Source organism: Protopterus annectens, chromosome 3.part0, assembly GCF_019279795.1.
Source record: "Protopterus annectens isolate FY-2018-M chromosome 3.part0, PAN1.0, whole genome shotgun sequence".
Taxonomy (NCBI): Eukaryota; Metazoa; Chordata; order Ceratodontiformes; family Protopteridae; genus Protopterus; species Protopterus annectens.
The window spans coordinates 212,517,835-212,533,663 of NC_056731.1; the positions used below are offsets into that span (position 1 = coordinate 212,517,835).

General features: G+C 37.2%; 1 protein-coding gene across 1 annotated transcript in view; it reads right to left on the reverse strand.

Annotated features, from left to right (window-relative positions):
- Nucleotides 1-15,829, reverse strand: part of DNAH11 (dynein axonemal heavy chain 11) — a 4,606,558-nt gene that overhangs the window by 519,045 nt on the left and 4,071,684 nt on the right. Inside the window, exon 75 of the mRNA XM_044065542.1 lies at nucleotides 13,308-13,499. Within this exon, the coding sequence (XP_043921477.1) occupies nucleotides 13,308-13,499 (192 nt within the window). The remainder of the gene's footprint in view (nucleotides 1-13,307; nucleotides 13,500-15,829) is intronic.

The window sequence follows — 15,829 nt, forward strand, 5'->3', positions numbered from 1 at the left end:
AGGGAGTGGAATCTGACTTCTAGAGCACCATGCCATTAAAAGGTTTAGATGTAGTAAGATGAGGGGTAGTTATATACTTCAGTGCACTGATGTAAGCTCCTGCTTTGTTCCTTTTGCTCTTCTGCATAACCAGATGGAAAATTATAGTATATAATCTAGACTATTATTATGAACAGACTGCTGATATTATGCTAACCAATAACATGAATGTTTTTGAAATGTATTTTGTCTCAAGTCTGCAGGTTATTACTGTGTACATTGTGTGTGAGAATAAAAGGTAAGAGCTTGGCAACAATGGCATGGGGTATGGGTTAAATGCACCAGGGCATTCTGGCTAGGGACTATGTGGTACTGTATAGTTGTCACACAGGGTCATTAGAGTTGTAGGTAGAGGATGACGTATAGGGAGAGACATATGAATGGGGATTTGGAATGTGTCAGGTTCTTTGAGTAAAATAAGCTTGGGGCATGTCTGTGTAGGAGGGAGTGTGGCTCCTGCTGCAGAAAGCTCTGCATTAGGTGATCGTCATGATAAAAAGGTGCACCTCAGCAGCTTGAATGTGAGGATGGTGAGTATTTGTGCCAAAGCATCCAAGGGTTGGTGTGCCTAGCTACAAGGATGACCTCCAAGGGTTTATAACTTTCACATGGAATGTGGGGGGAATTAACAGTCCTATCAACAAAGGACAGATAAGGGCAAACACTACAGAGGGAAGAGAAGAGGAACAGACACAGATGTTACAACAGACAACGCTGCCAGAAAGTGAGCTGCACAAGTTGGGAAGAAGTAGATTCATTACAGCTGTGGCATCTTGCACTAAACAGAGAATAAGACAGGCATAGCAATTTTGATTAAAAGGACAGTGGCGGACAGAAAACAGGGGATGAGCAATAAGTAGTACTGAGAACAAGAATATGCATGGTCCTAAATAGGACAGGGATGAGGTTTTATGGAGGTTTTTTTGAGGCTATGGGGAGGTGATACTTAAACAGTAGTCAACAGTGAATTGGGGGGGGGTGTTTAGGTAGTTTTGGATGTTAGATAAGACAGGCTTTTTGGGCATAGAGAAACACAATCAAAGATATAGGGGGGTGGTAATAGGATGAGAAGGCTTGGTAGACAAAGTGGAAACTGGTATAGGGCAAAATCAGCATGTTTATATTCAGCAGACATGAAAGGGAACAATCTAGCTTGTTGGAAAGGTTGCTTGTATGGAAGGATAATGAATAAATAAGTATATATTAGAATGGAAGAGCACCTTATTTCACCTCAAGCAAGGTGTATGTATGTATGGAGGTATTATGTAAGTCAAAGGTGACAAGTATTAGAAGTGGAATGTTCTAGACTGGTGAAAGAGAGAACAACAACAGTGAATAACAGGGATGGGTAAGATACTGTTAAAGGAGAATGAAGATAGGGTTGGGATGTCTGCCAAGAGAGTGTAGGAATCATGTAAAGCAGTTTGTCATAGTAACAGCATGAAAGAGAAAGGGTTACAAAAAAGTATACATCTGAGATTCAGAAGAAGAAGAACAGGACATCATATTTGATTTAAAATGTTTTACACGTAAACTCAATGTTCATGTATGCTTGGTGAATCTGATTCCTCTGTGAATGAGTTTAAGAGGAGGAGTTTAGCTAACCCCCACTGCACCCTGTCATACAAATTTTTGAAAAGTCTTTTGAGAAAGAAATTAGAAAACTATTCAATGGAAAGAACAGGAAGAAACTGTATAATCTTTCCAAGGCTGACAAGGATATTCTATACAATATCATTAATGATGAGAACAACAGGTGCATGAAACCTGATAAGAGAGGGGGTTTACGTATTATGGACTAGATAAATCAAATTTATACACTGTTGAATGACGAGGAGGTGCATTGTACCGTCTCTATTAATGAGATAAATATTGCTTACAGGGCAATCAAATTGTTCTTGGATGAACTACTGTTATTTGACACTATATCTCAAGGCCTGCACAATTATCTTTTAGTGCAAAACCCAACAATTCCAAAGATTTTCGGCATCCCAAATATTCACTCAAATGTGTTGGATCCATCCTCATGACCTACTGTTGCTACCAGTGGTTCAGTCACACAGCCAATCGCTAAATTCATAGACTACAAGTTGAAACACCTTGTTTAAGGTTTTCCACGCATTGTCCGCAATTCCTGGGATTTTTTTAGACAAACCTTGGAAAACTGGACTGTGGAGTGAATGTCTTCTTGTGACTTGTGACATCCAGAGTTTATATACTGTGATCCCCCATGAGGAAGGTCTGTTATGGTTTGGTGAAATGGTAACACAATATGGTTTTCTTATACTTTCAGGCATCACACTGGTTTGTGATTTCATGGAGGTTGTATTAAACAAATTGTTGATGTTTGATGGGGAATTTTACAAACAGCATGTGCCCCCACCTTTGCAAACTTTATTTTGCTGAAATGGGAACTTATGACTTTGTTCAACCTCCCTTTATTCAAAAAATGTGTGGTATTTTTGCTATTTGGATGATCCTCTGGTCAGGTACAGAGACATTATTGGATACTTTTATGGATGAATTGCAGTCTAGTACCATTTTTTTAAGATTTACCCAACACATTGACCCAGCTAAGATCCACTACTTAGAAATCAAAATCAGGAAAAACCAGTATGGTGATATGGACACACAGTTACAGGAAGCCCACATTCTATATTTATTTTTGTAGTACACCGCTGTCACCCTTTCCATCAACAGAAGGGGATTGTCAAAAGCCAACTTATCAGGATTTCTCAACTGACATCTAATGACAACAAAACAGTTTGACACCCTCAAATCTATGTTTCTGGAAAGAGGATTTCCTAAAACTCTTCTTGATAATCGTCAAAAGGATGTGTGGTCAGACAGAGACAATAGGTACACACTTATTATTAGGTATGGCCCTGATAATATTAAGTCAAAAGACAAAACAAATGAAAGTAAGGATACAGTTGGCCACACCAATATGATTTTACATTACTCACTGGACTCCAAAGACATCCAAAAAGTGGTGTGGAGAAATTGGGCCATCTTACATTGTGATGAGGGACTTAAACAAAATCTTCCTGATTTCCCTTCATTCACCTTTAAGAACAAGCCTAACATAAAAATAGTTATTGGAGAAACCAATTGTTTCCAGACAGAGTGACTCATGGACTATGACAAAATGTGGATGATGCCATCAGTGCACTTATACTGAAACCAGCTATGAAGGTGACATAATGGAAGAAATAGGAGTATAGACATCTGTGGTAAGTTTAATTGCAAATTAGACAGGATAGTCTACTTGGCAAAATGTATGTCACACCCTGTCTTCTATATATTGGTAAGACTAAAAATGCACTCAACAAAAGGATATACCAACACTATTATAGCATATCCAAAAGGGATACAAAGAGTGCTTTGAATAGGCATGCTTGTACATGCTCCAGTTTCAAGAAGTTAACTTTTTTGAGTCTTGATCAGGTGGAAGCAGGTGCCTTTGTTGGTGATTGGGAAAACAGACTTCTATACATCATGAGATGTACTGGCAGCTGGCTATAGACTCAGCAAATCCACCTGGATTGAATGACTATATTTCCAGTGCTAGTGAACGTAAAAGAAAAGCCAACATAGTTTAAGCAAAATTTTACAACTGAAATGGCTTTCTGTAGTATTTTGACATGTTGGAGGTTTTTTTAGCCATTTTTACTTGGTTTAATGTGAAAGTGTTTTTTTGATGTGTGTACAACATTAAGAATTTTCTTGGGCTTTGTTCAGCTTGTCTGTTAATTGATAGGTCCTGGGGGTGTGGTTTTACTTCTCTTAGGTCTTAAATTCAGTGTTTGGAGGAGTTTTCATGGTTCTGAAGAAGTCTATGTTTGGACAAAAGCACTTAACCATGAATTGCAGTGGCTTTACCAATAAATAATTGTTTCTTTGTACAGCAACTGCAAATTGGAGTGGTTTCTACCATTGCTGGATGCATTTGTTGTGGTCTTTGGTTTCTTGGTCAGTTGTTTGTTCAAGAACAGAATGTTGTTAAGGAGAAAGAGGGACATAAGTTGATTGGAGAGGTAGGGAGAATGAAGAATAAGTGATGGGTCAGGGAGCCAAGGCTGGGAGACTAGTCATTAGGAAACTGAAACAGCAGAGGAAGGAAGGGCTTGAAAGAAAGATATGGGGCAAGGAGACAATGAAAGTCACACTGTGAAAGACAACTGTATGGGTTTTGTTCACATTTTATACAGTGTTATATAATGGAGTGATGGGCATACCTGTCAAAAAGGATGAGGAGGCAAGGGATGGGTGAGAAAGGGTGTGGGATAGCTATGGTAGAGATGCTGAGGGTACAAATATCAGAAGGTAAGACAGTGAGGACAGTCTGTCATCTAAAATGGGGGAAAGCTTGGTGAACTGGATGGCTTTGTCACCTTTTACAAGAGGGTGGGTAAACATTGTCTTGGCTATGAGTAGTCATTCAAAATGCACTAAAGGAAGAAGGTAAGCCACATCCTTGATGCAGGGAAATGGTGACAAGACGTACCAGTTATGGCAAGGAAGGAAGTATGGAAAGAGTGTAACATTCACTAGCTTAAATAATTGTGCAGAAAAAACTAGTGCAGAGAAAAGGCAGTCTATTAAAATGTTGTTAAAGAGTTGTGAACAAATGTCTTGCATCATGAAGTATAGTAATGTGAGAGGAAAACTAGCAAGCAGTAAAAACATCTGGCACAATGATGCAGAAGGAAAGATGGTCATTGCTCTAGTGTGTCAATGGTTTGGAAATCAAGCAAAAGATCTTCACATTGGTAGAAGAAGACAGATGAAGGAAGATTTTTTTAAATTACTTAGTTTTGTTTATATTTTGCAAACATGGCATTATGGCGTTGTAATATGATACAAAGGCTGAGTTTATTAGCGACAGCATACAGAAGATGTGTACAAACACAGAGGAGGCAGTGAGAAGGTATGCTTACTATTTACGAATCCTGGGTGACAACAGATACAGTAAAACAGATTTATGGGCAGTACCACAGAAGAATACAATATAAAATGGGAAACTGCCCAGAAGACTGAAGAGGAAGTGAAGACTGGAAGACATGATAAGACAGTCAGGCTGTGTGTTAATTCTTCACTTTAGCAGGTAGACTTTGGAAAGGAAAGGAACACTCTGTACTCAAATGTGACTCCTAGATATGTGGACACGTTGATTTCTTTTTAGCTGAAAGCCTGTGAGGCTGAAAATGTCACTTGCTCCAGACTAAAGAAAAGCATACTATTTCAGTCTTTTTTTTCTTCACTGACAGCAAGCATCTTACTGGTAAACTCTCATGCATGACATGCAGGCCTTCAGTGAAGTGTGTGGGAAGTTCAGCAGTGCACTAGTTGGAAGTGTAGACAAAATTACCATCAGCATGCTACAGTGTAGGACAAGTCACACACAGAGAGGAGAAACATGGCTCTTACAACCAAGCAGTAAAGGAACCCAATGACTATAGAGCAGTGGTAGACCTATACTAAGTGTTTCATATGACAAGAAGCAAGACAGTTAAATTTAAATTATGACAGAAGCAACTTAATGACTTCATGGTGATTGGTCAGGTTACAAATCTCATGCATAGCACAGTGTCATGGCTGCTCCAAAGTCACCACTGCTAATTACGGTTGCCTCAGAAGTTGCCATCTTTCATATGTTTCCAAAATTACAAGGTATTGTTATATGCTTCCCAGTAGAACTTCTAAATGTACCAGGCTTCTATACCAAAAAGCATATTTTCAACAATCTATCAAAGCACCATCTCTGAAACAAAAAATGGCAGGTACAGTTACATCAACTTTTTCTCTTTCTTCACGCCTTCCAAAAGCACAGAAGTCACAGACTTTCTCCAAGTCCATATTTTCGGCTATCTACGTATCAGACAAATAAGCAAAGGTGTTATTTAACCTAATATAACTAGAAATGCACTGGAAAGGCAGGCCACAGCTAGTCATATATCATCAACTACATTCAAAAGTGGAAGATTCTAAAGAAACATGACAAGACAGGAATACATTTTAATGAAACTAGATTTGCAATGGCCAAATCCACAGTCTCCTTTCTGTTATATGTAGAGAGTTCTGCATAGCACTGTTCACGTCTTCTTTCCCCTGAAAAGGATGTTATACATGAATATGCCCTGCAATGCTTTTACACAAAGTAGCTCTTGCTGCATCTTGTAACAATTTTCTCCAAGACCATGGATTTTGCTACAGGTGGTCTACACGTGGTTATCAGGCTAAGCATTTACTACTAAGCATATCATCAGTTTACTTTTGAAACAATCAGCGAAACCATTTCACATAATGCCATTAATATTTAACCCGATGGGTCATAAATGAGGATTAGGATGTGGAATACAGTTATCATTACCTGTCTGCAGAATGACATTGCATTAAAACAGAAAAACAATGAAACTACACAGTGAACTGATAGCTTATAGTTAGATAAAAGACTACTGTTCTTAAACATTCTCAGCAAATAGTCTTGATAGAAGAATCGACAAGAAATTGTTGTAGTGCACTCTGTCATCACAAGTGAACCACAAAACAAGATTTAGTGCTTACACAAAATGTTGTGTACACCACAGGACCTAGCTACTTTACCTTCAAGCTCCTGCCTATAACCTTAGCACTACTGAAGGGCACTACTGCTAAGAAAGTCATAGCAAGGAGGCATCATAAATGCATAATAATGACTAATGCAGGAAATGCACCATCATTTATACTTGTGACATGCTGTAAATTGCTTCCATCATCAAAACTAATTGTAGCGATTATTAATGCAGTGTTATGAACTGTTACAATTGCTGTATGTAATTACATTTGTGCAAATGCTTCATTACCTGCCTAATGACTTTGGCGTGCATGCACATGTAAACCACTGTTTTGTTAACATAATGAAGGACTTTTTTTAATTAAGCTGATGAAGTATAGCTGCCTTGACCTATTCAGCAGATATTACTTAGTTCTGCACTATCAAAGCTATTAAATTAGTGCGTTTTTTTATATTTGCCTGTTGAGGTGAAACATCAAACATTTTCAATAGAGTGCAGCTTCAACAAAAAAGTACAAATTTACTTCTATTCGTTGCATAAAGAGAAGTTGACTTTCTTTTCATTTTGTTTTTATTTATATTAAAAAGGTTACTTGGTTTCTTTCAATATTACTTTGATGCTCTGTGGAAATATTTGGCAGATTATAAACATACAATAAAAGCCTGTATTTAAATAAAAAATAAAAAGTGATTAAGTTTAGAACAAATAACTGTATTTTTACCCACTTCAAATTATGAAAAATGTCAATTCCACACAATGATATATGGCATTAACTTTTTAAGAAATTGTTTTAATTTATGCTCAGTGCTTTTCCTTTCTTTTCTAGCTGCCGCTTCATTCAGCATGGCTCTACCTGCTTATCTGCAACGGCAAGAGTTCATTCAGCTGATCCATTTATTGGCCATCTAAGGCAGCATAAGCAGTTAAAGATAAAAAGGAGCATAACCCATCTCTGATGTCCGTCATCCTGCATTCAGCAAGTCTTTCCAGCTTTTGTTAATTCTAATGTGATCCCAAAGAAAGGAGCACCTTATGGACTGCATGCATGACTATATATAAAACTAGAGTCTACTCTCTATACAAGCTAGACTGACTGCTTGCAACACATACCTACCCATACAGCAAAACACAATGAATATAAAATGGCCCATGGCTAACCAACCTGATCCAGTTACTGTGTTTCAATTTTCCTAACTAAGCTTTTAATGTTTCAGCTTTCCCTCCTTGACTGACTGTTGTAGGCTGCCCACAATTTTTTTATTCCAGCTCCACATATCAATTTAGATCAAAGTTCCTTTCTTTTATACATATTTTTGTCTAGCTTAAACAACCATAAAACCTTTACTTTTGCAACGTACAAGAACTGACAATTCTGTTATCCAAAGCAAATTCCATACCTGACAGATATGAGATCCCATAACTGCCTTTATTTCACATAAATGGGATGTTATTGTTCTCTCAAAATAAACAGTATAATTTGTCTATCAAGGACACACAGTAAAGTTTACAGTTCAGCACAGACATCTTGCTTAATCATATGTTTATAAAACATAAAGCATTACATTTATTTATATAGAATACTTCCCCTTACACCCTCAATCTAGCAGAGGTTTAAATTAGGTAATGAAATAGATATTTAGCTGCAGTCATGTGTACCTGAACCACAGGGTAGCTTATAATAATGAAGAATATATTTCACCTTGATGTCCTTTCTCCCCAATTAATAAACATGCTTCTTATGACTTTTTAGTTCAATATTTTTTCAGCTCAGTGCTTTCCTACCACAGAGACCCACCACTGCTGCTGCTGGCTTCAGTTCCATGAAACAAAAGAGAACACATGAATCCAAGAAATCCTCTGAATTTTTAGATGCAGTCTCACAATATTATAACTGAACTCTAAGGGGCTAATTAGAAACTACAGTGCAAATTAATTCTGGCCATACAAGTGTGTCAAAAAAAATCAAACTCTAATGTTGCACTTGAAGAACTGATGCAAATTTTACATGCAAATGACAAAAGAGAACACAAAATACAATCAGTAGTGATGGTGTGCTGCATCACAGGTAAGCAGAAAAGCAGAATAAAGCATCAAAGGACTCCAGGGTGGGTCTGATTTTAAAGCTATTTATATTACAGATTATACTGAAATCCTACTTTGTAACTGTGCAGAATGTTGCAGAATGTCTACACTTTGCCTCATATTTTGGTCTGTTCCTATAAAATGTATAGGTTACTTGCAGACCACTGAAGACTAAAGTCATTAAATAATGAAGGACATTTGAGTTTCAGACTTCTTATCCTTCAGAAAATGTGTGTTAATGCAAAACCTGTTATGCTAGTAACGTTCTGTTTATAAGTACAATATTTAAAATCTGTCCCTGATTTTGGGCTTTTGTCCTCTCATTATTTGTTTTTTTTTCCAGAATTTTGCAGTAATATGAGAGGTGTTGCTGAAATAATGTTTTTAGAGAGCTGTCTCATAATGGCTTTGAAATACCATGCTCAGAAACTACAATGTCTAACTACAGTAACTGACACTATTTTACCACTGCAAGAGTACAAATTCTATCTCAAATGAAAAATCTTTAGCTTTCAAAAAAAGAGTCAACTTCCACATCTAACAAATTTTTCAGACTGGATAAAAAATATAGCAACATTTTTCTTACAGAGTTTTGACTTTATTCCCATTCTAGACTATTTAAATATCTGAAAAAATATTAACACATGACCAAAATTAAATTTCTGATCAAAAGAGTTAAAATTATTCAGGGAATAAATGCAAATGTGTACTTTTTTGTTGTTGAATCTACACTCTTGAATATTTATCTAATATCTTCAGCACAATATTTGATATTTTTCAAAGACAGTGCAACTTACTCTGAAGAAGTCTTCCAAAAGCCTAACAGCATATCATGCAACCTAAGACCATGGGTGCGCTACCAAGGAGTAGCTAGACCATTTGGATCCTAGGACAAGGCCCTTATTTGGCATTCCCCCCACCCCACCTACAGAGCAAAAAAATAAAAAATTAGCAGGTGTTGGAAAAATGCCTTGACAACATCTTTTCACAAAAATATTGACCAGGAGGCTCAGAAGCATGTCCAGACAGGAAGTTCTATTGAAAGTTTAAAGCATTTTTCAGTTAATCAATTAACTGTCATGTAATGCATAACCAAACACAGCTTTAGCAATTTAAAGTACCATACAGGTATTAAAAGTAAAGCAGAATTCAGCACAATTCACATTTCTTTGCAGGTACAATCCAAATGCCAACAGCAGCATAACAAATTATACTATTAATAGCTTGGTAAATATGAACTGCAACACAGAAAAATATTAACTGTGGCTGTGGCACAGACAGGAATAATCATGGCCCAAGGGAGAAGCAGCTAAAATATACAGCCTGACCATTCAAAATATATCTATAATGTATATATTCCACAAAAAAGTTTAGTGTGCATTGTGACACCATTTGTACCTGAAATTTACATCATATTGACAGCTCAGTGCAACACAATATTTTAATAGTCAGTATTAGCTCAGGGAAAAATGGATAATCTACACAGCAATGCGTGGTTTACTGTCTGCTAACAACATGCCCCACTGCCCCAGCAGGATAATAAGATACAAGACACCACTAGAGTGCGTGTTTACTGCTTAGCATTAGGGGTGTGCCATACTAGACAAAACAGGCTATACATCTCAGTGCCTTACTTCAGTTATAAAATGACCCCCAAACGTAACAAATAAAGATAACTGCAGAGTGTAAGTAAGTAAGTAACAGAAGAAATCAAAAATTATTTGGAAAGGACAAAAAAAAATGGCCCTTTAGATTAAATTGCTTCTGACAGTATGAGTCATACTGGGTTTCTCTCATGCGCAAGGAACACAGTTTGATTATTACCTTTGGGATGAGAAATTTGGCTAGGCTTAAAATCGCCCATAAGGGTAGAAAGCCTAGTGCTACCCTATGAACTTAGACACACGCACACACACATACGCACACACACACACACACACACACACACACACACACACACACACACACGCACGCGCGCGCACACACACGCACACACACAAAATTATTTTTTTATGGCACAAAACAAACCATGATAGGCATATATCCAATTCTCATGTTAGTTACCACTACAGGAAGTGTCTGAGCTAAAACTAGCTTCATTTTTATTAAAACACACATTTAAAAAAATCCCAGTAATAATCCTAAATATCAAATCCAATAACCATTTGTATAATGCATCACATGCACCTGTCCTATTTTATGATACTCTTCAGCTGCTTAAACACCAAAGGTAAAAATGTTTCCAAACGTCCCAGCCCAATCTCTGGCTCAGACATACAGTATCATACTTTGGGCAACACAATCTGTTATTTTGCAGATCTGGAGTAATTGTAATTATGTGAAGGGACACTAATGGAGACCTCAAGAAGTCTATTAACAATACAGAGTACAGTGATGCCTCATTTCTGATTGATTTTTCTCCTTAGTTCAACAAACAGACTTTCAGAGTATTAAGCAACAGCTGCTGAATACTTAGCAATGGCCCCTGAGTCCATACCTCTCAACTGTCCAGATATTTGCAGAATGTCCATATTATCATCTCATAAAATTTGCATTTTTCTAGCAAATCAGTGGGAACTGAACTCATTACATAATGACATTTACTTAATTTCCTTAAGAAAATGCATACAAACAAATTCTGTTATACTGGCATCTTTCTAAGTTTAAACTTTATAACAGCAATTTTCCATATTTTTGGGCATTTGATCTCATTATTTTAGGCTTTGTCCATATTTCTTGTGCTAAGAAGTTGACAGTATCCCCCCCCCCCCCCAAACACTGCTTTCATGAAAGGCAGATATGTTACTTTTTGGACCAAGAAGACACTAGTAATATAAATTTGGAAGGTGTGGGTGGCTTACCCCCACATTGGAGATGCAGGAGGGTCTAGCCCCTGCAAAAAACACTTACATTTCAGTGAACCTGATCACCAGGGAGTTTAATCTTCCACCTTCGGTGAGTCATAGTAGAAGGATTTACTATATCCTTTTTTTAAAATCAAGACGAATATACATTAACATTATAGTTGGCTTTGCCGCATTGCTACCTATCAAGCGGTGACTTTCTCTAAATGTTACAGTGATCCCTTCAGTAGTTTGTCCACGTATGTACAAGCATTTCACTGACACCAAAATTAATAATTTCCCCAATGATCACTTCAGTAGTTTGTCGATGCATGCACAAGTACTAAAATGAAACAGTTTTCCCAAAGACCCCTTCAGTAGTTTGTCCATGTATGCATAAACACTCAAATGATACCACAATGCAACTGTTCCCCTGACAATCTCTTTAGTAGTTTTCAGCACTCAAATGATAACAAAATGAATAATTTCTCTTCAGTAGTCTGTCCAAGTAAGCACAAACAGAAAAATGAAGCATTTCCCCCAATGACCCCTTCAGCTGTCTGTCCACGTAAGCATAAGCACCAAAATGAAACATTTCCCTCAGCGACCCGTTCAGTAGTCTGTCCATCTAAGCACAAGCACCAAAATGAAACATTTTCCCCAACATCTAAGTAAGTACAAGCACCAAAATGAAACATTTTCCCCAACAACCCCTTCAGGAGTGTATCCAAGTAAGCACTAGCACCAAAATGAATGATTTCCCCAATGACCCCTTCAGCAGCCTTTCCATGCATGTATGCACAAGCACCAAAATGAACTAGTAAGTAATGCTACTGACATCAGAGACTTGCTATTTTATTCCTAATCTCTCTCCCCACACACCAAATACACCCATAGTGAGTGATTTCATTGGGAAAGCACTACATCCCTCAGCTCGCTATTGGCGCCAATGATACAGCCCAAGACATTGTTTTCTTAGACTGCAGCACCACCATAGCCAATTACAGGTCTATTTGCAGTGGTGCCAAATTAAGATGATGTAAGCAAGTGCTAGAGGCATGTAGGAGCATACTGAACACTTATTTAGTACTTATGCATTGTTGTTTCTCTTAAAGGGAAATTAAAAGAAAGTATTTAAGTAAAAATATTTTTTTTTATTTTACATTGGTGAGTTGCACCCTGGACAAGATATTAAGCTTACTTCAGAAGCATACTCTTCCAGTACATTGTCATTCTGGAAAAGGTATAATCCATCCATTCATCTACAGCCCTTTTTTCACATTTTGTCAAGAGTGATAATCATCTAGAGCTAAGGTTCACACACTGGGTGGCTATCCCTGCTGTGGTAGAAAAGGTTTAATCATTGTGTACTTCTGAACTTTTGATTGGCTTTGTCTTGTAGCTGACAATGTTGGGCATTGCTAGGAAATCCCAATACTCTTCCATATTGAGTAAACATGTAGTTTGAGACATTCAGTTCACTCTTTTCCCTCCCTATGCAATATCTACAGAATGCTGTAAACTTTAAGAGATAACAAAACAGTCATCTTGCAGCTCAAACAGGCACAATTAGCCTAAGAACATACCACTTTAATATCAAATAGCTTTCTGGTTATGTACAATAGCATTACTCCCGTAATCATTTATTAACTCACCTGGTACGTAATATATCTATAACATAAAATAATGAAGCTAATAAAAGACTAGAATCTTTAGGTATAACTTCTACATCTTACTAAATTTATTTATTTATTTTTTTAAAAATACGCAGCAGACTAGTTCTTACCTTTGGGTTAGCTTCTAGGTAATTGTACAGCACATCAACTGAAATCATGAGATCTCCAGTGTTGAATGGGTATCTGCGATTCCATCCCTGAGGTCCAAATTTCCTTCGTTCTGCAACACAGGCATGGAAGTAGCACAAAGAGAATAGGATACTTTTGAATTCATGTTCTCTTGCACACATTTCTAGGGTATCCTGTGAATGAATGAATGAATGAATGAATGAAAGTTATAATTCCATCATAATGTTATTCACAGAATTTGTCTGCAAAAGAGGACAGCTTAACTTCCCTTCTATCCAAAGATTGCCTAACATCTTACAATGCTTCAGTATGCAGCAAACAGTAAAATGAGTTTGTAATTGGGCCTGTTAAAGTTACATAACGTCCTATAGTATTGCAGCTTACAAACACTAATCACTCTGAGTAACTGTGGATTCTCCATTATCACTCCTCTTTTTTTAATTTCTCAAAGTCTTTCAGGTTTCTACTACCATGTTGGGAATGGACCTCATTCCTAAGTGAAAGTATTATTAAAGTTCATGAAATTAGTATCGTTTCAATCTTTAAGGATTCATTATAGCACCTTTGATGATACTGCAACTCCTTATCTCTCTGTCCACAGTAACACTTACTCAGAGGAATAGCTTTCACACAGGTAAATAAACTTATACTATGATTTGTAACTACTGGCTTACACTGGTTTATAACTACTGCCTTACACTATCCCACAAATGTCCACTACTCTTAAACCTAAATACAGAGCCTTTAACCATGCAGTTCTGTCAATACATATTATAACTACATATTGTCATATTTACTACATTAAGTTATACTTTATCACATTACATTACTTGTTTAACATTTTAGGTATGACCCAGATTAAAGGACAAAGGATAAATGCAATACATAAGAGTTAGAATTTAAGCAGCTTGTAAAACAATGTTTTGTGCTAGCATAAACTTGAACCCCAACTCGCTTTTCCTGACTTCAAGCCAGCTTCTGTATCAGGACATTTTGTATCTCACCACATCACCACCCTATGAGTAGCAATATGCCTTACTAATACTGTTCTTATGTTTCTTACTGCACCCTTCACATTTCTATGACTCATTTTGTGTTTTTCAACTTCTTCACTTTACCACCATGCTAAATTCAACATGGTGTCTCTGCATTTATTTCTGGTATAATGCAGCCAATATACTGTGACAACTATGATCATCGAGACACAGATATGTACAACCTCAAAGTATGTAGTAAGGAGAGGAACTTGAAAAGATGGATAAAAGATTGAAAAGTAGCAAAATTAGATTGGAACTCTGCCTCATCACAGCACAAGAAACCTGCATAGGAGTCCTTGACTAAAACAAGCTAAACATTATAAAGCCTTTCCTCATTTAATATGTGATTTTCAATCTTTACCTTGTAGATGCATTTACAAACCACTATAAACTAATGAAGTCACAAAGCTCAGATGCTGAGAAAAGCCCAACAGGTAACATGATAGAAAGCTTTAAGATTGTGGAAGGCTAACACTGGGTTCTGAAAACAATGTCTGTGCCAGCAATGGATTCAAAATAACACCAGGGAAAAGAAGGTGATGACATTTATCAGTTTAGCAAAAACATATGGTAGTGTGGGTGGAAAGGTATATTACCTTAAAATACCATGTCCAAAGGTAAAGGAAAAATGGCACATTAGGTAACAAATGATGTTTGCCCATTGGAAAGTGGTTAAAAATATTTGGTAACAAGGAATGCCCAGTTAATACACTGAACATTTATAGCCCATTCAAAAAATAAATGCAGTACCACACCCAGTCCACTAGAGTTACTGTCTAGCCTGAGCAAATGGTCTTTAGTTGTTACCCTACCTCTCAACTTCTAAGACTAAAAAATGATAATAACTACACAGACTGTCTCAAAGCCTTGCAGCTTTTATAAGTTCATACGCAGTTATGAGGCTAATGATCAGTAAGGATCATCAGAGGCCTAGCCATGCATACCCAATACGTTTCTAGATCTAGTATTTTTAGAACGATTAACCCAGAGCCCTCTATATTATGAGTACAAATAACTGTCAGTAACATACAGGCTCCTGATAGGAGATCTCTGCCTTGTGTATTGGGCCTCAACTGGTTTTGTTCTATTAGATCTAGTACACATTCAGAAGTCTACTAGTATCAGAAACACCTGCTCAAGGGGCCTCAATCTCCTTTGCAAGATTAACAAAACATGCTGGTGGGACAGGTATGTATCACAGAGAATACCACTTCTATGGAACCACTTCCCCTCCACATCAAACAGAGTATTCTGTTCAAATTTAACTTGGATGAATGGATGAGTAACTGCAAATTCACACCTGATTTAGCTCCAAAGGCTCTCATGGGCAGGGGAAACATGTAAGTAACCAACACATATTTGTGCAGCCCATCTTTGGAGACTCGTATCATAAAACACGAAGGGTAACAATTACCATGGAAATGCACAGCACAGCTTCTTAAGATCCTCACAGATTAATAGCCTAG